This window comes from Gracilinanus agilis, chromosome 3 (assembly GCF_016433145.1).
Source record: "Gracilinanus agilis isolate LMUSP501 chromosome 3, AgileGrace, whole genome shotgun sequence".
NCBI classification, from domain to species: Eukaryota; Metazoa; Chordata; class Mammalia; order Didelphimorphia; family Didelphidae; genus Gracilinanus; species Gracilinanus agilis.
In genome coordinates, this window is record NC_058132.1 from 237,949,242 (window position 1) to 237,972,595 (window position 23,354).

General features: G+C 37.6%; 1 protein-coding gene across 1 annotated transcript in view; it reads left to right on the forward strand.

The window, feature by feature from the left end:
• The first annotated feature begins 3,980 nt into the window (after positions 1 to 3,980).
• Positions 3,981 to 23,354, forward strand: part of CERKL (ceramide kinase like) — a 182,647-nt gene continuing 163,273 nt past the window's right edge. The window contains exon 1 of the mRNA XM_044666474.1: positions 3,981 to 4,230. Coding sequence (XP_044522409.1) covers positions 3,981 to 4,230 — 250 coding nt within the window. The remainder of the gene's footprint in view (positions 4,231 to 23,354) is intronic.

Below are 23,354 nucleotides of genomic sequence, written 5' to 3' on the forward strand. Positions count from 1 at the left end.
ACCCCGAACCCTTTCCCCCCCTCTATCCACTCCCCCTCCCCAGCTGTAGCTACCTCGAATTTCCACTGGTTTTAACTTGTGTGGTCAGTCAAGACTTATTTACATATTATTGATAGTTACATTGGTGTGGTCTTTTCAGGTCTACATCCCCAATCATGTCCTCATCAACCCAAGTGTTCAAGCAGTTGTTTTTCTTCTGTGTTTCCACTCCTGTAGTTCTTCTTCTGAATGTGGGTAGTGTTCTTTTTCATAAATCCCTCAGAATTGTCTTGGGTCATTGCATTGCTGCTAGGACAGACATCCATTACATTTGATTTTACCACAGTGTATCAGTCTCTGTGTACAATGTTCTTCTGGCTCTGCTCCTCTCACTCTGCATCAATTCCTGGAGGTCTTTCCAGTTCACATGGAATTCCTCCACTTTATTATTCCTTTGAGCACAATAGTATTCCATCACCAACATATACCACAATTTGTTCAGCCATTCCCCAACTGAAGGGCATACCTTTGCTTTCCAGTTTTTTGCCACCACAAAGAGAGCAGCTATAAATATTTTTGTGCAAGTCTGTTTATCTATGATCTCTTTGGGGTACAATCCCAGGATGGTATGGCTGGATCAAAGGGCAGGCATTCTTTTATCGCTCTTTGGGCAAAGTTCCAAATTGCCATCCAGAATGGTTGGATCAGTTCACCACTCCACCAGCAGTGCATTAACATCCCAATTTTGCCACATCCCCTCCAACATTCATTACTCTTCCCTGCTATCATTTTAGCCAATCTGCTAGGTGTGGTATTATTAAAGGCACAGGACGGGTTTTATTCAGATCTAACATGCCTATTTATTTTGTCTTTCCTTATATGTAAGTAGTTATTTAATTTTATAGATACTGGGCATATTATGGCAGAGGGAAGAGAAGGGAAGGATACTGAGACTGTAATAAAAAAGATCTGTAGTATGAGATTAAGAGTGCTGAATTTGATTCTATTGACCTAGGTTCACATTTCACTTTATGGCCATGGATAAACAGAAGCATACAGCCTCAATGTCAGACATTGTGCTAAGTGCTAGAGATTAAAAAACAAAAAACAAAAAACAAAATCAAGCAAGATACATAGTCTTGGCCCTCAAAAAACTTTTACATTATAATGGAGGAAGACAAGATATAAAGGATAGTTAGAAAGAGGGCATGCTTAGAGGTATTGTGGGGAGATACTGGAAAAGAGGCATGAGATCCTGGTTCTTGGCAAGATGAAACTAAACCTTATCTATGAGATGCAGGCAACACAGTGGAGCCCAAGGTTAGAGGGATGGGGAAGGGCCGGGAAGATGAGAATTATGGTCAGAGTTGATGGCTTGGAAGAAATAATCACTGCCTTGTTGCTTTGGCCATCAGTGAGGTTTCCAGATTCTAAGAAGTTCCAAATTCCAAGTTGTTAATCATTGTTCAGCTGTGCAGAGGCTGGAACTCACCAGCTCTCTTAAGGTAATGATGGGGAGTCTAACCCACTTGAAGCTGACAGGTTGTTCCACAACAGCTTGTTGGGACCAGATCAAAATGATGCTTTTCTCTAAGCTTCACTTGGATGCTTGGGTACTCATTTTCAAGACATTAAACAATGTGTAAGACAGTTTGACAGGAATATAAGAACCTGATTTTCAAAAGGAAGCTGGTTGACTCTTGAGACATCTTAGTCCCTGGCTCTTTCAGAGTTTGAATCTGAGCTCTGGGCTCTGAGATAATCTCTATACTTGAAATCCTTTCTTACTTCAGATTTCCTGAAAATTAATTGGTCTTACCTCAGCAGTCTTCTAATTCCACCTTTGGAGGGGAAATTGTAAAGGATGCAAGGTGGTAATACAGCAGGAAAAGTCAGGCCTGGGAGTTGAAGACTAGAGTTCTAATTCTAACTCTGTTCTAGGACAAGGCTTACCTACTAAATAGTAATATGGCATTGGACAAGTCATGACATTTCCCTGATCCTCAATTACCTTACCTGTAAAATAAGGAGGTTGGACTGGTTGATGTTTAAAGTCACTTCCACTTCTAACATTTTTATCTTTTATCTTTATCTCTCCATTTGATTCAATAAATATTTATTAAGTACTTATTCATGTGTTAGGCACTGTGCTTAAAGCTGTGGATACCAAGGCAAAATGAAAAGGGTCCCCCAACTCAAAGAAGGAATAGCACATACATATATAATAAATACAAGATGATTTGAGGAAAACTAGCACTAATAATGAGATGGATCAGGAAAGGGTTTTCTTAGAAAGTGGCAACTGACTGGCTTTGAAAAAAGTTCAGAAGTCTGGAGACAGAAGGTCGAGAAGAGAAGGTGATAAACTGAACTAGGATTTCAATAAAGTGAATGGAGAGAAGGGAATAGATGTGAGATACTCTGGAGATAGAATTTAAGAGGACATGCCACTTGACTGGATATTGGAAGTGAGGCAGAGGGGACAATTAAGGATAAGTTAGGTTTCTCATGGATGAAGACCTGAAGAACAGATCCTCTTGCCCCAGGCACTTGCCCTTTAGACTAAATAACGTTAAGCCTTAAAGTCAGAGTCTCTTTCCCTTTCCTGGATGATTACAGACTGGTGTGAATGTTTCTTCCCCACCCTCCCTTCTCAAACTGATTGCTTATGTAACCCTGGGTAAGCCACTAATCTTCTGTAAGCTTTTCCCCCTCATCAGTAAAATGTCGCACAAGGTTGTTGTAAAGATGAAATGAGATAACATATATGAAATGCTTTGTAAAACTCAAAAAACTTTATAAATGAGAGCTATTATTATTCTGGTTGGTCTTATTTACTATACTAAAATTTCTGTTAATCTTCCAAAGTGAATTAGCTAATCTCATAAATCCATGCTAATATGAGGTCTTCACCTCTTTCCATATAAAATGAATTTTAATAGTATCCCAAATAGAAACATAGACTTTTAGAGCTAGGATAGACTTTGGAACTTATATTGTCCAAACCCCTTATTTTACAAATAAAATAATTAAGGTCTAAAAGAGATGATATGACTTGCCAAAGATTATAGGCATTTAGTTACAAATCTAGGATGCTTATACTTATTGATAAGCTTCAGCATGCATGGATACAGCTGGCTAGTCTCTAGAACAAATCTAAGACTAAAAACTTCCTAGCGCAGGACAAACAAGTGTTTGGGAAGTTTTACGTCCCAATATTGTTCTAGAGAATCTGGAAGCAGGGAGACTAATTAAATGATGGTTGTCCTGGGGGATGGCAAAAAGGGCTTAAACTCGTTGTAGCTGAGTGAGAGGATATGAAGAAAGCTCGGTATGCCCTTCCTTTGCCATTATCCTCAGGACTTTCATTATTTATGCTAATGACCTTTCTAATCACCTAACCTTCAAAGCTCTAGAATTTCGTTTCTCCAACCTCAGTTATTCACACAAGGGCTTGGTCACAGCTGGGAAGACCCTGCAATCTTTTGGAATTATACCTCCTCCAAGATCTGGATCTTTGAAACCGAAATGCCGAACTTCTTCCATCTCTCCTGCTATCTCATTTGATTAAGCCTACTCTTTTCAGATATTTGTGAAAGGCCTACAGCATCTAGCTAAGGTGGAAGATGGATTAGATTTGCTCTGCTCAGCCCCAGAGGCTAGAGCAAGGATCCGCGGTTACAAATTGAAGACCTGTAGCTTTTGGCACGCTAGCGCGCGCGCTCAGGACCCTTCTGGCCCTTCAAGAACAAGTAGATTTGTAGCTAGACTAGAACTAGGTACTTTCCAAGACCGCCGCAGGGAGTGAAGCTTGGGCGCACGCAGGGTGGGGTGGGTCTCTCGCCGTGCACGCGGCGCTCGCTCCCGCCCCCTTGGGGAGGGTGCGCGCCATTTCCAGGGCAACGAAGGACGCGTTGGAAGAAGGCTGCCACCACTTTCGCTAGGGGCCTCCCCGGGACCCTGTCTGGGCCCCAGTTCCTCCTAGGCTCTGCGGCTCTGCCATGCTCCGCCTGGCCAGGGGCCGGGTGAGTGCCTTGGCTGGGGGCCGGGAGGGCGGGAAGCAGCCGGAGGGAGCCGAGGCTCAGCCTCCTCTGGTGCTTCTTCCCTCCGAGCCACCCGGGTCCACGGCTGAGCGCATCCTGCAGCGGGGGATCTTTGAGATAGACGGGAGAAGCTGCGACGTGGTGCTGAGCAACAGCGCCTTGAGGTGGAGGCCCATCCAGCCCGAACGCCCCGCTGCCCAGGCGGCTGGTGAGTGGCCCCGCGCAGTGCCTCTCCTTTCCAGGTGCCGCTCCCCTACCCCAGCCTGGGCTGATCCCCCTAGCCCTGCGCCCCTCGGGGCTCCTCCTTCTCCCCGCCCCCTGGCAACCGCGCGTCCCAAAGCCTTCGGCTGAGCGGGCGTCTCCACGCGTGCCGCGTGGTCCCTCGTGTTCGGCTGCGCTTTACCAAGCTATCCCTGCCTTGTGCCAGAGCCTGCGTCGCGCCTGCTGCCACAAAGTGAACTCAGGACATTGGGTGTGAAGTCCTAATGCAAACTTCGTAGTTGAGAAGAGCTTTTAAAGTGATACAAAAAGAAAGTCATTTAAACAAATTTATTTTTCTGTTTCTGAAACTACTGACACATATATAGCAGTCTAGCTGAGGGTAGTTTCGCTTTCACTTTTATGACGAATAGTTAGTTTGCTGAATTCCTTGGCTTTGCCTTACCTCTACCCTGACTTAGCTGGGTAAAAAGAATTAAAAAGGAAGGAGCACTTGGAAAATCTAGGAGGGAATGTGGATAGATTAGAAAGAGCCCTCCCTTTGAAGTGGAGGAAGGCCTGTGATTAAAACCCTTCCAAATGGGATGAGGGGCTATTATTACCATTTTGTGTCATGGACCTCTTTGGCAGGAGAAGGGTGAACCCTATGGACCTTTTCTCAGAATAATATGCATAAAATAAAAGGGTAGGATTACAAAGGGAACAAATTAGGATTTTAAAATTTTATTTTTACTGTAACACAAAACACTTCCATATTGGTCATTGTTGTAAGGGCAAACTCATACATAAAATAAACTCCAAAATAATACCATAAATATATTGATGTGAAAGACAACAAGAGTTCTTTCTGGAGGAATAGCATTCCCTGTCATAAATCTTCAGGATGATTTCAGATCACCGCATTGCTGAGAGTAGCCAAGTTTTCATAGATAATCATCATACAATATTGATACTATTGTTTACAATGTTCTCCCAGTTCTACGTATTTCGCTCTGCATCAATTCCTACAGTTCTTTCCAGCTTTTTCTGAAATCATCTTGCTTATCGTTCTTATAGCACTATAGTGTTCCATTACCAACATACACCACAATTTGTTCTGCCATTCCTTAATTGATGGATATTCTTTCCATTTTCAATTCTTTGCCACTACAAAAAGAGCTGCTATAAATATTTTGTACAAGTAGGTTCTTTCCTCTTTTTTGTTATCTCTTTGGGATATAGACCTAGAAATACATAGTAGTGGTATTACTAGATCAAAGGGTACGCACAATTTTATAGCTTTTTAGGTATAGTTACAAATTGCCCTCTGGATTGCTTGGATCAGTTCACAACTCCACCAATGATGCAATAGTGTCCCAATTTTGCTACATCCCCTCCAACATTTACTACTTTCCTTTAATGCAATATTGGCCAATCTGATAGGTGTGAGGTGGTACCTCAGCATTGTTTTAATTTGCACTTAATAAGTCAAAAGTTATTTAGAACATTTTTCATATGTTTATTGATAACTTTGATTTCTTCATCTGAAAATTGCTTGTTCATATCCTTTGACTCTTTGTCAGTTGAAAAATGGCTTGTAGTCTTATAAATTTGCCTTAGTGATCTATACATTTGAGAAATTAGACCGTTATCAGAGACATATGTTTCCCCCCAGTTTGTTTCCCTTCTAATATCGGTCATATTAGTTTTGTTTGTACAAAAGCTTTTAAATTTAATATAATCAAAATTATTCATTTTACATTTTATAATACTCTCTATCTCTTATTCAGTCATAAATTCTTCCCTTCTCTAAAAATCTTCCAGGCAAACTATTCTGTGTTTGCCTAATTTAGTTATGGTATCACTCTTTATAGAACAAATTATTTTGAATACAGTGATTAAAAAATTAAAAAATTTAGACTTCAGGTTAAAGAGCCCCTATCTTAGGAGCTGTGTGACCATGGACAAGTCACTTGGCTCTTCTGAGGCTTGGTTTCCCCATCTGTAAAGTGGGGAAAATACTTGTAGTGAAAGGCTTAGTGACATCTGCACAGGAACACTTGAATTCATGTTCCCCTTCTGATGCATACTGGTCTTGTGACACTGGGCAAGTCACTGAACCCAGGGCATACTAGTTAAATAAATCTGGGTAAGTCTCAGTGCTCAAGCAACTTTTTAAGACTTCAAATTACATAGGGTAGCAGCTAGGCTGCTCGGTGGATTGAGAAACAAGCCTGATGACAGGAGGTCCTAGATTCAAATTTGACCTCAGACACTTCCTAGCTGTGTGAACATGGCAAATTGCTTAACCCCCCATTGCCTAGAGCACTTACCCCAATTCTGCCTTGAAACCAATACATAGTATGGGTTCTAAAATAAAAAATAAGGGTTTTTTTTTGTTTGTTTGTTTGTTTTTTTTTTTAAGACAGAGAAAGTGCCTACCTTTATATGTTGGAAGAATTTCCTCCCTGGGATTTTACTACACCAGTACCTATCCCTTCCCATGATCCTTTGTAAAGTACTTTGTAAATTTTAAGTCCTTATGCAAATGCCCATTTTTGTGTTCTTCAGGGAACTTCCTCTACCTAATTGCAATCTATCAGTCATAATTTGCTTGGTCATCCTAATCCTTTTGCCAGTGACTGGTGGAGAGTAACTGGTGCTTAATAAATATTTGTTGATAGATAAGACAATTGCTTGTGGCTCAGAGGAGTTAAGTGATCAATGGTTACACAGCTAGCCAAGTGTCAAAGATGAGATTTGAACCTATTTTTGACTCCAATTCTGCACTCTATGCAGTACACCATGCTGCTACTAACTTCTAATATTCTATCTCAAGTTTATTGTTAGTAGATTTGAGCTGGCAAGTTTATGCAATGATCTGCATTAATTCTCACTGATTCTTATTTGTAGAGGTTTCCATTATTTAAGGATTCCTTTACATCACAGAATAATTGGGATGGAATGGAATGGAACATAATAGTTTATAATACAAAGTAACTAGTTTATAAAGGAAAGGTAACACACATTTATTAAGCACTGTGTATAACAGTCACTGTACTAAGCAATAGGAAAACACCTGAAAACCAAAAGAAAGGCAGTCTTTCCTTCAAAAAGCTTACACTCTAAAGAAAGAAGACAACCAGAAAAAAGGGAGAAGGCCCACTCCAGATCTCAGTTTGAAATAGTTTAGAATTAAGATCCCGTAGACAGGATCTTGTCAAGCTGTTCTTATTGAATAAAAATGTCTTTATTTTTATTTATTTATTTTAAGTATAAACATTTCTTTGTTGGAAAGCAAAGTATAACATTCTGTTACTACAATTCATCTAAAATAAGTGACTGGCAAAGAAAAAAATAATAAACACAGTGAAGATAATTAGTCAAAGGCTATTGCTTATCTTGAAGGATTATAAATAACATTAAAAATGAAGTTAAAACTTTATTTTAGATTATGAATGGCCACGAATTGAACATTTATCCTAGTTTTTAATGAAGATAAAAGGCTTATATGGCAATATAGTTATGTCTCCCAATTCTGAATTATTTAAAAATTAAATTCTTAGTTTATCTTTTCCCTTTGGAAAAATTTTATAATTGGTAGCTGGCTTCACGGGTCAATCTCTCAAAGTCTTTTTAGTCCATAATGTAGGTGTAATCATATAGGGGAATTATTTTTATCAATGCAAAGTATGCTCACAGTTCAGCAATTTATAGCCTTAGTTGCCTGGGGCACTGTTGAGATATTGATCATACAACAGAAAATATAACTGAATTAGAAATAGGGCTTTATTTTGAATGAATCAAATTACTAATACTTTTCTGAGGACATCTAAACTTGCCAGATTTTGCCACAGCCAAAATGGCCACTTATCACTGTTTTTGTTGACAGGGTTAATTAATTTGACTATGAAGACTGAAGGCTTCTTTATTGGGGTCAAACAAGATTTGGAATGAAATATGCTTTCTTTTGTAATTGCAATAATTTTTAATATGAATGATAAATTAATAAAATTTATTAAGTGCCTAACCAATGTCAGGCATTCTGCTAAGTACTGGGATAATAAAAAGAATCCTTGCCCTCATTACTTTGTCTTTCCATGAAGAGTTCCTACATGACTTTTTTACTTTCCCTTCTTTTAACTGCAACCCCAATATGGTGAATAACTATTTCTTTCCAAAAAGGGAAATCAATGCATGGAAAAGGCAACTGCTACATTCTTTTGCATCAGAACTGGGTCAGGTACAAGTTGAAAGAGCTCTATAGTGCTCTAATTGAACAGGAATTTAGTTATTTTAAGGAAATGATCCTGTGCAAGGGAGAGCCTCATGATATCTCTATATATCTAAATTATATAATTATTATTTTCTTATTTTCAATTTTTTCCCCTTTCCAGTCCTTCCCTATTGAGGAGTGGAGGGAGGAGGAAAAAAACCCAGAATTTTCATAACAAATAAGCATAGTCAAACAAAATGAATTGACACATTTTCTGTTTTAAAACATTTCTCATTTTGCATATTAATCTATCAATTCTCTATTAGAAGATGGGTTTCTTCATCATTAGTCTTTTTGAATCGTGATTGATTATTTTGTTGAATTGTTGAGTCCTTCAAAATTGTTTTTATAATGTTGATGTTGCTGGTTCAGCTTATTTCACTCTGCATAAGTTCATATACATCTTCCCAGATTTCTCAGACACTGGCTTTCTTTATTTTTTATGGAACAATAGTATGCTATTATATTTATGTACCATAGTTTGTTCATCCTTTCCCCTCTTGAATGTAGATTCCCCTAGTTTCTAGTTCTTTGCCATCACAAAAATTCTACTAAAATATTTTGCAAAAAAAGGAGAGTCTTTCCCCCTTTCTTTGAACTCTTTGGTATATAGACCAAAGTAGTGATATTGCTGGGTCAAGGATATGAACAGTTTAGTAACTTTTTTTGGGCACAGTTTCAAATTGCTCTCCAGAGTGACTATACCATTTCTTGGATCCAACCTCAGTGCACTACTGGTCCTGCTTGCCTGTACCCCCTCCAAGGAAAGGTTCTCCTAAGTGTCTAGTTTAACAACCTGAGAATAGGGACAAGATGGAGATTGTCACCCCTCTCATGTCTTCCTAGTTTCTTTTTCTTCAGGACCCTGAAATGAGGTTGGCCTCTTCTATCATCCTTCTCAAAGCTGGAAGCCAGAAGTCTCCAAAGCAACCCAGAACTTTAAAAGAGTCCTAAAGAAGACTGAATAGATCTCTTCTTTCTCACTATTACCCACTACACTCATGCAGAACAGGGCATTCATTTTCATCAATGAGGAGGCAGTGCTATACCAATGATTTTTGGCACTGGGTTTCACATTCTTTCTCTATTTGTCTCAAGATTTCTTCCTTGGACCCGTGCCCTCCCACTCCCCCAGGTTCCAGTTGCCCCAGGAGTTCTAGAGGTGGGGGGTCTTTTCATGTGTCAGATCCCCCAAAGAATATCCAATACATGATCCATCTCCCTTAACAGAATATTTCTCTTCACCCACAGAAGTATTTACCCATAGGACCCCCCTCTCACTATTAAAACAATAACAAAAAAAGCCTACCCTGGTTTGCCCTTTGTAGTTTTCCTCTGTCCTTCTCATCTACTCCCTCCAGGCTCTTCTCTTCCTAATAGATTCTAAGTCACTTTCCCCTTCTAGTTCTTGATTTGAATTGAGCACATCATTTTTTCCTTCCATCCCCTGTGTCCTCTATCCACTTTCAAACACTTCTTATTTTATAATGTAAACATGCATGCAGAGTGTTGCAAAGTTCTGTCTATAATGCTCCAGGTCTACCTCTCTTCTGTTACCTCCACCTGACTTCCCCCTTTCACTCTTGACTCTTAGTGTACTTTTAGAAAGAAGTGGCTTACTAGTTTCTCTGCTGCCTTTGGATGCTGTATTTACTAACCACCCAACCCCCTGCCCCCCAACACCACCCCAATTTGTCATTCCAGGTGTTTGAGAAACCAAATAATCTCTTCAAGTGTTGTTTTCTTTCCAAGAATGTTTAAAATGTTTCTTTTTTAAGTTAAACATTCATCTTTTTTTATTTATGTTTAAGCTTTGATTTGTAGGGTAGGCTATCCTCAGCTACATCTTGACCCTCATTTCTCTTCAGAATACATCATTCCAAACCCATCTACATTTTCTGATGGGTGTAGGATCATCTTGTAATATTTGAATTTCTTTTCCATTTATTAAAGGCCTCTTGTTTGTTTATATAACTTTTTTTCTGAATTGACTTATTAAATCTTACCACTATGTGCTTAGAAATTTGTGGCCTGGTTGCTATTTGATATGTTTCAAATTGTATTTCATTTTCTCAAATATTCTGGATAGTTTTCTTATTTCCTGCATTATGGTGTTCAATTTTTTTTAATTTTTGAGAGACTTATAATTCTTAGGCTATTTCTATGCAACCTGACTTCGAGATCTTGATGTTTTATTTGGATAAAGAATATATTTTCTTTTCATGTTATTGTTTTATGCTTCTTTTCTTCTGGATTGTCCTTCAGTCTAGTTTGGCCACATTCCAAATCAATTGTCTCTTTTGTTTCTTTAATGAGACTTGCCATCACAGATTCAAGTACAGTCAGTCCTTAACATTTTCAAATTTAACTTTTCCAACTACAAGCATTCTCATGATTTCATTAGAAACCTTATTTTCACTTTTTTTGTTGGCAACCATGCATATTGGGCTGAGTGACAGAGAAAAAAATAATTGTGTCACTCACAGTTTCCAAGTTTGAAGGTTGGCTTGGCATAATTGACCAAGTAGCTAGACCCATCAAGCCTGTTGATCCCATCATCAATTGTAGCTTCAGTGTTATATGTCAACTCAACTCTACTATATTCCCATACTCTGAAACCCTTAAGGATCTCACAAAGGAGATAGATTATTTCAGGCTGGTACATCCTTCACCATCTCCAGTGCCATCCACTAGTTGTGAAGGACAGTGTTGGAAGTGATGTTGAGCTCTCAACCAGTTTCAGATTGTTTCAACAGTTTTGACTAAAGTCCCAGCAAACTTTCCCTCACATCTTCAGAGGGTGGTCAAGGCAGAGAGGTTTACAGCAATATACTGTTGTTTGTCTGTTTTTGGAGAGAAAAATGACATCATGGGGTGATGACTTGCAGAGAATTGAATTTAGGCGAGGCAGAGTTGCACAGTCGTCAGCATCATTCTTTATTTCAGTCATTGACATTCAATGGAAAGACAAAAGTCAAGATGATTGGCAATAGTCTGGGATATATTTTTCAGAAACCTCTAGCAAAAGATTATAATATTTGATGGTCACAGGAACTTAACCCCCTATTTCCCATAGGTTCAAGGTATCAACTGTTTTCTAGGAATGTGATCCCCACCATGAAAGTTGAAGATTGACTATAGTTCTTTTCTGAAAATTATTTTTTCCTGCAGATGATAAAGTCTGCTCTCATGATTCTCATTTGTTTATTAAACTGTTCAGTAATAGCATGTTTTGATTTCAGATTTGGTTTCATAGGATCCTCTGTCCCTGGAAAGGAGATGAAGTTTGGATGTGAGGTTAGGTTTTGTTGCAAAACTGTAAATTGGGATTCTAGGCCAGTTAGCGAAGCCTCAATATTGGTAGTATGGTGAGTAGTAGTCCAGAGGGTGCTGCATGAACTCAAGTTGATACCAGTTTTATGGTTTTTTTTCCCTTCATTTTGGTTCTGGTATCCTAAATGAGTGGTGTCAAACTCAAATATGAATGGGGGCCACTATGTATATAAGGCTGCATATTGACTTGGAAAAGCACATAATAATATTATCTATTTTATTGTATTTTAATTTATTTTGTTAAATACTAATAATATTTTTAGTTTGGTTTGGGCCATGCTTCAGAGTTTTACAGGATACAGGCAGCCTGTATTTGACATCCTTGTCTTAGCCCATGGAGACAATTAAAGTTTTATTTTTGATGCATAATTTCTGTTTGGGGGAGCTTTCAGAGGTGATAGAGATAAGGAAATGTCTAGTTCTCAATATCTCCAGTAAAGGTCACATGATCCCTAGCTATTGTTTCTTACCTTTTCTTTCCTTTTCAGTTCTTCTTCATGATCAGCTCTCTGTACTTTGAGGTTGTTTTGCTCATGATTAATCTCTCTTTAGAAATACCCTCCATTTTATACCCACCCCCTTTTGCTCTCCCTATTTCTGATTCCTTGTTGATTTTAATGCATTTCTATATCAAACTCTGTGCATGTTCTAATTTCCTTCGACTAGTTCATTTAAAAGTGAGGTTCCCCCTTCATCATTTGTATAAATTTATCTTTGTACACTCCAATTATGTGGAACTAGTCCTCCTCCTATTATTTCATTCCTTAGTGTATCTGCCTCTTCCTTTCTTCATTTAAAATCATGAAAATATAACAAAAGTCCTTGGACCCTCTGACTTGGTTGGCTCCCTCTCTGACCTTGATTACATTACAATTCTTAGAGGATGCTTATATGATCACTTCTATCCAGTGCCTTAAGAATATAAACTTTTTATTCTCATTAAGTCTTTTCCCAATTGTTCACTTATTTAACTTTTTATGTTTCTCTTTTACTCCTGTGTTTATAGTTCATGGTTTCTTCCCATATCTGGTCTTTTCATCAGGAAGACTTAGAAGTCTTCTATTTCATTAAAAATCCATTTCCCTCTGGTAGCTTTATACTTAATTTCTTGAGGTAATTTTTTTCTTGGTTGTAAGACTTTTTCTTATGCCTTTTAGAATGCTTTTTGCTCCTTTATTGTGATAGCTATTAAGTTTTATGTAGTTCTCAATGGGGTAGCTCAGTTCTTGAGCTTTCTCTGACCACTTGTAGTATTTTTAGTTTGAATTAGAAATGCTGAATTTTGACTATGATATTCCTGGGAGTTTTCTTTTTAGGTTTCTTTCTATTACCAATGGATTCTTTCTATTTTCACTTTGTCCTCTTTTTCTTGAAATAGTATGTCTAGGATCTCTCTCTTTTTTTTTTTTTTTTTTGGTCCTGGTATTCAGATAGTCCAATGAGTCTTATATTGCCTCTCCCTCCTTCATCTGTTTCCCAGTCATTTGTTTATGCTATAAGACACCTTATATTTTTTCAAATTTTTAATTATTTTGATTTGTTTGAACAGTTCCTCTCCTCCCATAGAGTTATTAACTTCTATTTGGTGTGTTCTGATTTTCAAAGAATCTGTTACTTGGGTTTAGGTTGTATACCTCTTGGCCTAAGCTTTAATTCTTTTATCCAATGTTTCTTCCATAGCATTCAATTCTTTTCCAATTCATTCTTTTATTGCTCTCATTTTATTTATATAACTTTTAACTAAAGATTCTTGCATCATTTCTTCTAAGAATCCTAATTGATATGAGAAATAAACCTCTGTTTTTATTGTAGGTGTTTTGAAGTTATCTACTGAATTTGTGTTATTGTCATATCTATCATCATAACTCTTTACCTTTTTTTGTTTACTTATTCTTCCAGTGATCTTCTCTGAACAATCTGGTATTGTACTGAGGTAGGAGTTGGGGGTAGAATATGTGATCCATGCCCCTTGAGAGACTGCCCCTGACACTTAATGCCAGGATGGGCTATGGAGTTCATGATTTACTCTGGGACAATGCTCCATTTGAGGGTTTGGGCACAGAGGCTGGACTAAATTTGAACCACTTGTGTCCTCTCTTGATGCTGGAATTTAGAAGAAAAAGAACTCTCTTCTCCGAAGTTCTCACCAGTTCTACTCCTCTTACACATACTAAAGAAGAAAGACTTAGGAAAATACCTAGGGTAAAACCTGATATTTGAGATTTTATACACACACACCTCAGTAAGAGGTGTATTCTGAACTCTTAGATGTCTGTAAGGATTTGACTACTTTCTGATTTCTTTTTTTTTTTTATTCATTGGCTGACTTAAAAAAATAAAACAAAACCTCAAATACTAGGATTTGTAGTCATTTTGCAAAAATTTCATGAATAGTGAATCTTCATCCAAAGAAACATTACTTCCTTGTAACCTACTTTTTGGGAAATCTTTCCATAAAATGGCTTACCAAACATAGAAAAGCCTTATATTGTTAAATGGTAGTTTATGGCTTGAGCTTACTGGCTATTTCCTATTCCACTGTAGTGGAAGGACTATTGCTTTTTTTTTTTTTTTTTTAATTTAGAATATATTTCTATGGTTACCTGATTCATGATTCCCTCTCTTTCCCTCCCCCCCTCCCGGAGCTGACAAGCAATTACACTGTGTTATGCATGTATCATTGTTCAAAACCTATTTCCATGTTATTCATATTTTTAATAGAGTGATCTTTTAACATCAAATCCTCAATCATATCTCCATTAAACCATGTAATCAATCATATCTTTTTCTTCTGTGTTTCTACTCCCACAATTCTTTCTCTGAATGTGGAGAGCATTCTTTCTCATAAGTTCCTCTGCATTGTCCTTGGTCACTGCATTGCTACTAGTAGAAAAGTCTATTACATTCAATTGTGCCATCTCTGAAATGACTGTATCAGTCTCTATGTACAATGTTCTCCTGGCTCTGCTCCTTTCACTCTGCATCAATTCCTGGAGGTCATTCCAGTTCACATGGAACTCCTCCAGTTCATTATTCCTTTGAGCACAATAGTATTTCATCACCATCAGATACCACAATTTTGTTTAGCCATTCCCCAATTGATGGACATCCTCTTATTTTCCAATTTTTTATCACCACAAAGAGAGTGGCTATAAATATTTTTGTATAAGTCTTTTTCCTTATTGTCTCTTTAGGGTACAAACCTAGCAGTGGTATGACTGGGTAAAAGGGTAGGCATTCTTTTAAAGCCCTTTGTGCATAGTTCCAAATTGCCTTCCAGAATGGTTGGACCAATTCACAACCCCACCAGCAGTGTATTAGTTTCCCAATTTTGCCACATCCCTTCCAACATTTATCACTTTCCTTTGCTGCCATATTGGCTAGCAAAGGACTATTGTTGATTAAGAATTAGTCTTTCATTGATCATCTCAGTCTTTAAGTTAATATTCTAGGCTGGATTGAGAATGATTATTTCTGTCATAAATATATTTTGGCTCTCAGCATTTCAACTTCACAAATTTATTTTTATAATAATTTAAATGCAATTCAACTGAAGCCACACAAAAGATTTAACCAGGTCAAACAGCTTTATAGTTTAAATTTGCAACTAAAACCCCTTCTAACTTTTGATATTAGACAGCAAATAGAAGTATTATATTTAGACATCAAGAAAAAGTCCAACTTTGTGGACTTTATATTTTACTATAGGATCACTTCTATATGACCAACTCTACAGTTTTAGGATTCCACATTTATTCAACTTAATTCAATCATCTTATGTTTTTCATTTGTTTGTTCATATTCTCCCATGTTAGGATCAGTATCTGAAGTCCCCTCTAAAAATCTGATCACCTAAAACTGAAAAAACTCAGGGCGAGAGTTTCTTATTGCCTCCATTTTTAGACCAGAGATGTCAAATACACATGGGAGGTCTTCAAAAGTCCTGCATGTGTGAGATTAAAATGTAATTGGCAAGTATTTAACAAAACAAATAGAAATGCAACAAATCAGAGATCATATTAATATGTGGTTTTCCTTTCTTTCCTTCTTCTCCTCTTCCTCTTTTTTTAAAAAACCTTTACTTTCCATCATTGTGTATCAGTTCCAAGGCAGAAGAGTGGTAACAGCTAGATGATGGGGAATAAGTGAATTGCCCAGGGACACCCAGCTAGAAATTGTCTGGAGTCAAATTTGAACCCAGAACCTCCTGTCTCTAAGCCTGACTCTCAATCTACTGAACCACCTAGCTGTCCCTAATATGTGGTTTTCTATGTCCATACATCCCCATAGGGATCATTTTATATGGTTAAAACCCTTTCCAAAAAGTACTTGAGTTTGACCCCTTCGATTTATCTTACTTCTTGAGTAGCAGCCTCAATCCATTTCAAAATATTTAGCTAGTTTTGTGGATATAGTTTTCTCAAAATAGCCTATTTTACCCTTGTTCTGGTCCAGGTGTGACTTAGATTCAACTTGGGGTTCAGTTGGACTAAATGTCCCTCTCACCTAGGAATGTGCTGGAGTCGGCTCTCACTAGTTCTGAAAGCTGATTCTTAAATTTTCAAAAGGAGCAACCACACTGTGGGAAGTGACAAATGCTACAAATGAGAGTTTGATTCTGTTGTTGTTGATTGTCTAGATATAAATAAATGATGTAGAAAATGTTAATGATGTAGATTAAACTTAAAAGTATTTTGGAATTTTCTGAGGGCCAGTCATTAAGCATTTACTAGCCTACTCAGCACTAAAACTTCCCCTCTCACCCCTTCCCTTCACAGGAGTTAGCAGAAAGGGATATCATGCCTGAGGAGTCCTTGCCCTTATGCTTTTATACTTTAGGTATGGCTTTTATACTGAAGTGATTAAGCCTTAGTACCCTGGGCCATATATATCTGGAGGACAATTTCATTGACTTCTAGGCATGGAAGTAGATGATGCTCTCACCACAATTCCATCTTTAAAACAAAAGGAAACTCTTGATCTCCCTCAAGTTATAAATAGTTGGTTACATAAAGCCTTCAACATCCTATCTCTTCTAAAAATATGTACAACTGTCCATCTCAAGGCATAACTTTTCATCACTGTAAAGAAGTCTTACTATTCTTTTGCTCCTGAATGCTGCTGTATAGTCTTTTATATAATTGAGAAAACAATAAAGAATGATAAACCCTATAAAAAACCTAACCACTTTTATCAATCTTTTATACCATAGATAAAATACCTATTCAGCGAATCAAAAATTGGTCTAAATATAGACTTCTTACTATTGATATTTCTTCTAAAGCTATAGTATAGTAACACTGGCTGAATCAAACCAGGCAGGAATATTCTCAGATGAAATGCCAATCTTAAATGATATAAAACAAGACTGTTTATAAAACCTCCTTTCTTTTATACTTGGTACAAAAATAACTTGGTTCAGTAGAAAGAGTGCTGAACTTAGTTATAGGACCTGAATTCACATCCTTTGTAACTTTGGGCAAATCAGCTAACTGCCTGGACCTCAGTTTCCTTATCTGTAAAATATAATAGTTGAGCTAGATAGCCTCTTAAGATTTCTTCCATATTTATCACTGTGATTCTGTTATGAATTTGGTATAGCTATTAGATTATCTGGATAATTGTTCTCTACCTATAGGAAATTGAAAAAGAAGCATGCTGTCTGTATTGCTAGCATAATTTTGTCACTCTCATTACCACAGGATTTAAATGCCAAGGTCTCAGGAACCTCTGATACAAGTATGCCTGAGAGGAGGTCTTAGAGCAGGGGTCGGCAGCCTTTTTGGCCGTGAGAGCCATAAACGACACATTTTTAAAAATGTAATTTCGTGAGAGCCGTACAGTGCTCACAGTGTGCGCTCCTGTAACAGTGCCTAAAAAAAAAATTGACTTTATGGCTCCTGCAGAAAGAGCCATATGTTGCCTACCCCTGTCTTAGAGGCTGTTGTCAGATTTGCAGTTGTTGCTGACCCTTGACCCAGAATCTTGATCATTCAAAGCTTTTGACATTAATTTTGCCTAAAACCTTAGGCTTTTTATTTCATAGCTTGGTACACACCCCTGGAACCATGCTCTTCTGCTCCAAAGAACACTTTTCTGATTTATATACTTAAAAAATGTTTTACAATTACAGTATTGTTATGTTTATATTTTAACAAGCAAAAGATGAAATGATAGAGGAAACAAAGGTTTGATCTTCTGAGCATGCCAATTTATTTATTATTTATTAAGCATGCTAATTGCCTAATAAATCTGGACCAAATCCCTTCCTCAGCTTAGGACTGTCCCTAGACTATCAGGAGTAGGGGGAAACGGACTTTTATAGATTAAAAACAATTAACCAAATAAGGCCAATTAATTACAAAGAAACAATACAACATTAGATAATCTGATTTTTAATTGGAGGAAAGATTTGAGAGTTTCCAAGTTGGAAGGGGTAGAGTAAACTGGTAGGATCCTCTGAATTCAGGAAAAGAGGCGACCCATTCCTCCCTGAGAATCAATAAACAGTCAAAAGAACATGGAAACAATAACTGATTGATCAATATGGGGCCACTTTTCAGATAAGAAAGATAGGCTGCTTGAAATGTACAATTTATGAGAAACCTTTAACTGAATTTCTGAGCAACATAACCTAGATCCTTCCCCCCCCCTTTTTAAATTTAGAATATTTTTCCAAGGTTACATGATTTGTGATTTCCCCCACCCAGCTCTTTCCTCCCCCCTCCCGAAGCTGACAAGAAGTTATACATGTATAAATAAAAAACCTATACTGAGTTATACTTGTATCATTGTTCAAAACCTATTTCCATGTTATTCATATTTGCAGTAGAGTTATCTTTTAACATCAAAACCCCAATCATATCCATATCGAACTATGTGATCAATCATATGTTTTTCTTCTGTGTTTGTTTCCACAGTTCTTTCTCTGGATGTGGATAGCATTCTTTTTCATAAGTTCATCTGCATTGTCCTGGGTCATTGCATTGCTGCTAGTAGAAAAGTCCATTACATTCAATTGTGCCACAGTGCATCCATCTCTGTGTACAGTGTTCTCCTGGCTCTGCTCCTTTTGCTCTGCATCACTTCCTGGAGGTCTTTCCAGTTGACATGGAATTCCTCCAGTTCATCATTCCTTTGAGCACAATAATATTCCATCACCAACAGATACCACAGTTTGTTCAGCCATTCCCTAATAGAAGGGCATACCCTCATTTTCCAATTTTTTGCCACTACAAAGAATGCAGGTATAAATATTTTTGTACGAGTCTTTTTTTTCTTATTATCTCTTTGGGGTACAAACCCAACAGTGGTATGGCTGGGTCAAAGGGCAGGCATTCTTCTAAAAGCCCTTTGTGCATAGTTCCAAATTACCCTCCAGAATGGTTGGAGCAATTCACAACTCCAGCAATGCATTTATGTCCTGATTTTGCCATATTCCCTCAACATTTATCACTTTCTTTTGTTGCCATGTTGGCTAGTCTGCTAGGTGTAAGGTGGTACCTCAGAGTTGCATAACCTAAATCCTTGATTAAGGGTCTCTAAACAGCAAGAACAGGTGGTTCAATTTCCCAGCCAGGTAGGGCTAGGTTCAAACAATGTGATAAGATTTTCTCACAATCATACAATTGAATAAATTTTTCTTACAGGACAGAATTTGTCCTGGGTACATAACTGAATTAGGAAGGGAGCTAAACTTACTCCAAAATTGAGTCAGTGTTGTTCACTCAATTGTCTCAATTGACTACTTACTGCTCTAATCCCCTCAATTTTCTCACAGTATTACATATTTTACTATTATATATGTATGTGAATATGCATGTACATGTATGTATATATGCATATATACATGCATACATACACACATATATTTGTCCAGATTTTTTTTAGTTGTGTCTGACTCTTTGTTACCCCATTTAAGATTTTCTTGGCAAAGATCCTGGAGTGGTTTGCCATTTTCTTTTCTAGATCATTTTACAGATGAAGAAACTGGGGCAAAAAGGTACTTGACCAGGGTCACATAGCTAGTAAGTACCTGAGGCCAGATTTGTACTCAGGAAGATGAGTCTACCTGACTCCAGACCTGTTGCTCTATCCCCTGTGCCATCTAGCTGCCTAAATATACATACATAGATGCATACATCCACACATACCTCCATATAAAAATAAGTAAGCTTATCACAAATTTGATCCTTTAGATTCTGTCTCTCCTTGCATTTATAATGCTGCCTAAGGACAGCCTAAGAGAAGGAGGGAAGCCGATAAGGCCACTCTCAGCAATTACTGTCCTTTTGCACCCTCATGTCAACTGCCTTCCCTTCCAAGATGGAGCTGAATTTCCTTGTTGGCTTATCCATATGTGAAAGAACTGATTAACACGAACCTTCTGGGAATATCTCTTGTGCTTTTTGTAGCATCAACTATAGCAAAATTATTTATTACATAGAGAATATGGGATAATCCTGGCAAATAAGTTAATTCATTCAGTGGCTGGGGGGTTCATTTTGTAGCTAAATTATCTTGACTGATAAGTACTTCAGGATTCATTTTCACATAAAATCAATTGTTGTCCAAGCTACATACACCCTGAGATCCCTTTATAGTCAAGACAGTAGCACTTATCCGGACAATTTTCAGGTTCAAATTGCTTATTTAGGATACAAATTGCTTATTTAGAATATTGAGTGTAGGGGGCTAGTCAAATTGCTCAAGGTTCAGAGTCCAAATAAGAATGTCCCAGGCATGACCTTGAGAACAAGACTGCTTGGGTATACAAGCAAAAAGGTTCATAGGTTGGAGGTGGATGTCTACAGGTTTGTACCTCATTTGTTGTATAGAATGATCTAGACAAGAGCACGGTTTGTTCCTAGACATGGAGTACAGATGTAAAATTTCAAACCAGTCCTAAAGGAATAGATGTTCAGACGTGGATATGGGGGAAAATGGATAGGTCTACCCTACATTGCAGCTATATTTAACTGTAAGACGGGAACTGTTCAGACTTATCTTTTACTTTAAAAAATCATCCTGGTACAGACAGAAAAGGCTGACAAGCTGTTTGCTTCTTCCAAGAACAAGAGTGTCGGTGATTATAGCAGGGACCTTAAACCACTGGGGAGCCCTCAGTTTCATCAGAAAGAAGTTATAGGAAGCCAGTCTCTTAGTACTCATTATTAAGCATATTTTTATGAACCAGGAATCTTGTTAAGTTCTGTGGCTGCAAAGAAAGGCAAAAACAGTTTCTGCCCCCAAGGAGCTCACATTCTGATGGGAGAGATGACATGGAAATAACTAGATATGTATTAGTTGCATTCAAAAGAGATGGAGGGAATTTTCCAGAGGAAGTCACAAGCACCTAGAGAAGGCAAAAAATACCCGCAAAAGTGGGATTTAGGCTGAGTCTTGAAGGAATTACGGTATTCTAAGAAGTGAAGTGGCATGTTGCATGACTGGATCATAGAAGGGAGAAAAGTGTAAGAAGGTTAGAAAGGTAGGAAGTGGTCAGGTTATCATAAAAGGTTATATCTAATCCTAGACGTAGGGAGCTACTGGAATTTAGGGAATAGTTGGGTAACATGGTCATACCTACCTCAAGGAAATCACCTTGGTGGCTGAGAGAAGGATGATTTGGAGAAGAAAGGGCTTGAGTTAGAGAGATCAATTGGAAGGTTATGAAATAGTGAAGTTTAGAAGTGACAAGAATCTGAACTAGTGTGGCAGCTGTGTGAGTGAAGAGAAGGGATGTATGCAAGACATATTATGAATGTAGAAATGACAAGATATGGTAACAGATTGAATATACAGGATAAATGAATGTAGAGTTGAAAATGATACTGAAGTTGTAAATCTAGGTGACCTCATAGTGCTAAGGTAGCTCAGGAGAGGAATGGTTTTGGGTGAAAGCTGGAAACAGAATGGAAATGGAAGCACTAAAGAGGGGAAAAAAAAAAAGAAATAAACCCCATGTAATTGGTTTATCTATCTTGCATTCTATGCGATTTCCAGGAGAATAGAAACGCTTATAGGTAGATTCTGTGAAGGGATGAGTAAAGATTGGTTTAAGGTATCATAACAAACTCATATTTATATGTAATGTTAAGGTTTAAAAACACTTTGCATGCAATAATTCAAGCTCATCTGCTTGGCATTTAAAGCATTGCTCAGTATAGCACTAGCCTCTCTTTCCAGGCTTTTTACACATTATTTTTCTTCACACATTTTGCAGTCCAGACAGACCTGCCTCTTTGCTGCTCTGCACAAGTGATGTTTCATTCTCGGTCTCCAAGATTTTGCACAGATTATCCTTATAACTGGAATGTTTTCTCTCCTCACCACCAAGTATTATATGAATAGGAATATTGATTCATTTGATTTAAACCTAAGAAATATAGAGGCATAGGGTTTTAGAGCTGTAAGGAAACCTTATCTCCATTCTTTTTATAGATTGGGTCCAAGAGGTTAAATAACTTACCTGAGATCATTTAGGATTGACCCTTATGCCAACTGTAAACACGATCTGTCCTTAAGCAAGGTACTTGGCAATTGGTTAATATTAGCTTTCCTGCCACTGTGTTCACATATATTCTTTAGCCCAGTTCTTAAACTCATCTGCCACTTTTTCCTGGGGCTTTTAATATAGCATAAAGATAGGGACTAGGCCTATTATTTCATTGTTTAAAGTATGAAAGACAAAACAGATTTAACAAAGATGAATTCCGTGTTATGAAAAAGTCAAGGACAGATAAAATAAGGAGTATGGCAAAGAAAGAGAAGCCAGAAGATAGAAGATAGGAGACAGGATAGTGCTACATAACATCATGATGATACTAGTGCCCTTAGTCATAGTTTTGGCATAGGGAAATATTCTGAATCAGTGAATGAATGAATAAAGCATTTATGAGATCAAATTTGCATCTTTGCAACAAGACCCCTAGTCCATGCTTTTTCCCTTACACTTTAAGCATTTGAGACCTTAGGTTTTTTGCTACTGACTCTTTTCTTGGATTTTATCTTCTGGGAATTTTTGGTTCTTATTGTTACTACTATTCTTTCTTTGTGGTAAATCTTTATAATATCTAACTTGGAGTATATTCATAAGCAGTCTACTCCTTCTCCAATCCCCCCCTTTTTTTTTTTTTGCTCTCTTTATTAGATCTGCAAAACACCTGGCAAACATACTCTTGCCAACCTTTGTTAAACATAATGCGTTTTTGGCCAAGAATCTGTCATCTCTAAATTGTAAACCGTGATTTAGAAATACAAATTCCCTTCTTCGATATTACCTTGGTAGGCAGTTATTCACTTTTCAAAATATATTTTCTCTTCTATGTCCCTGTCTTTCAGTGGGCAGCAGTGAAGAAAACACAACCTGTGTCCTGGTGATTTTCAGCTTCTTGCCCAAGATTTCATAAATGTGAAGTCTTTCAGACTGTGTGAAGCTTTAAATGTCAAACTGAGCAGTTTGTATTTTGTCCTAGAGTCAGTAGGGAACCACAGAAGGCTCCTGAATATCAGACTGGCATGGC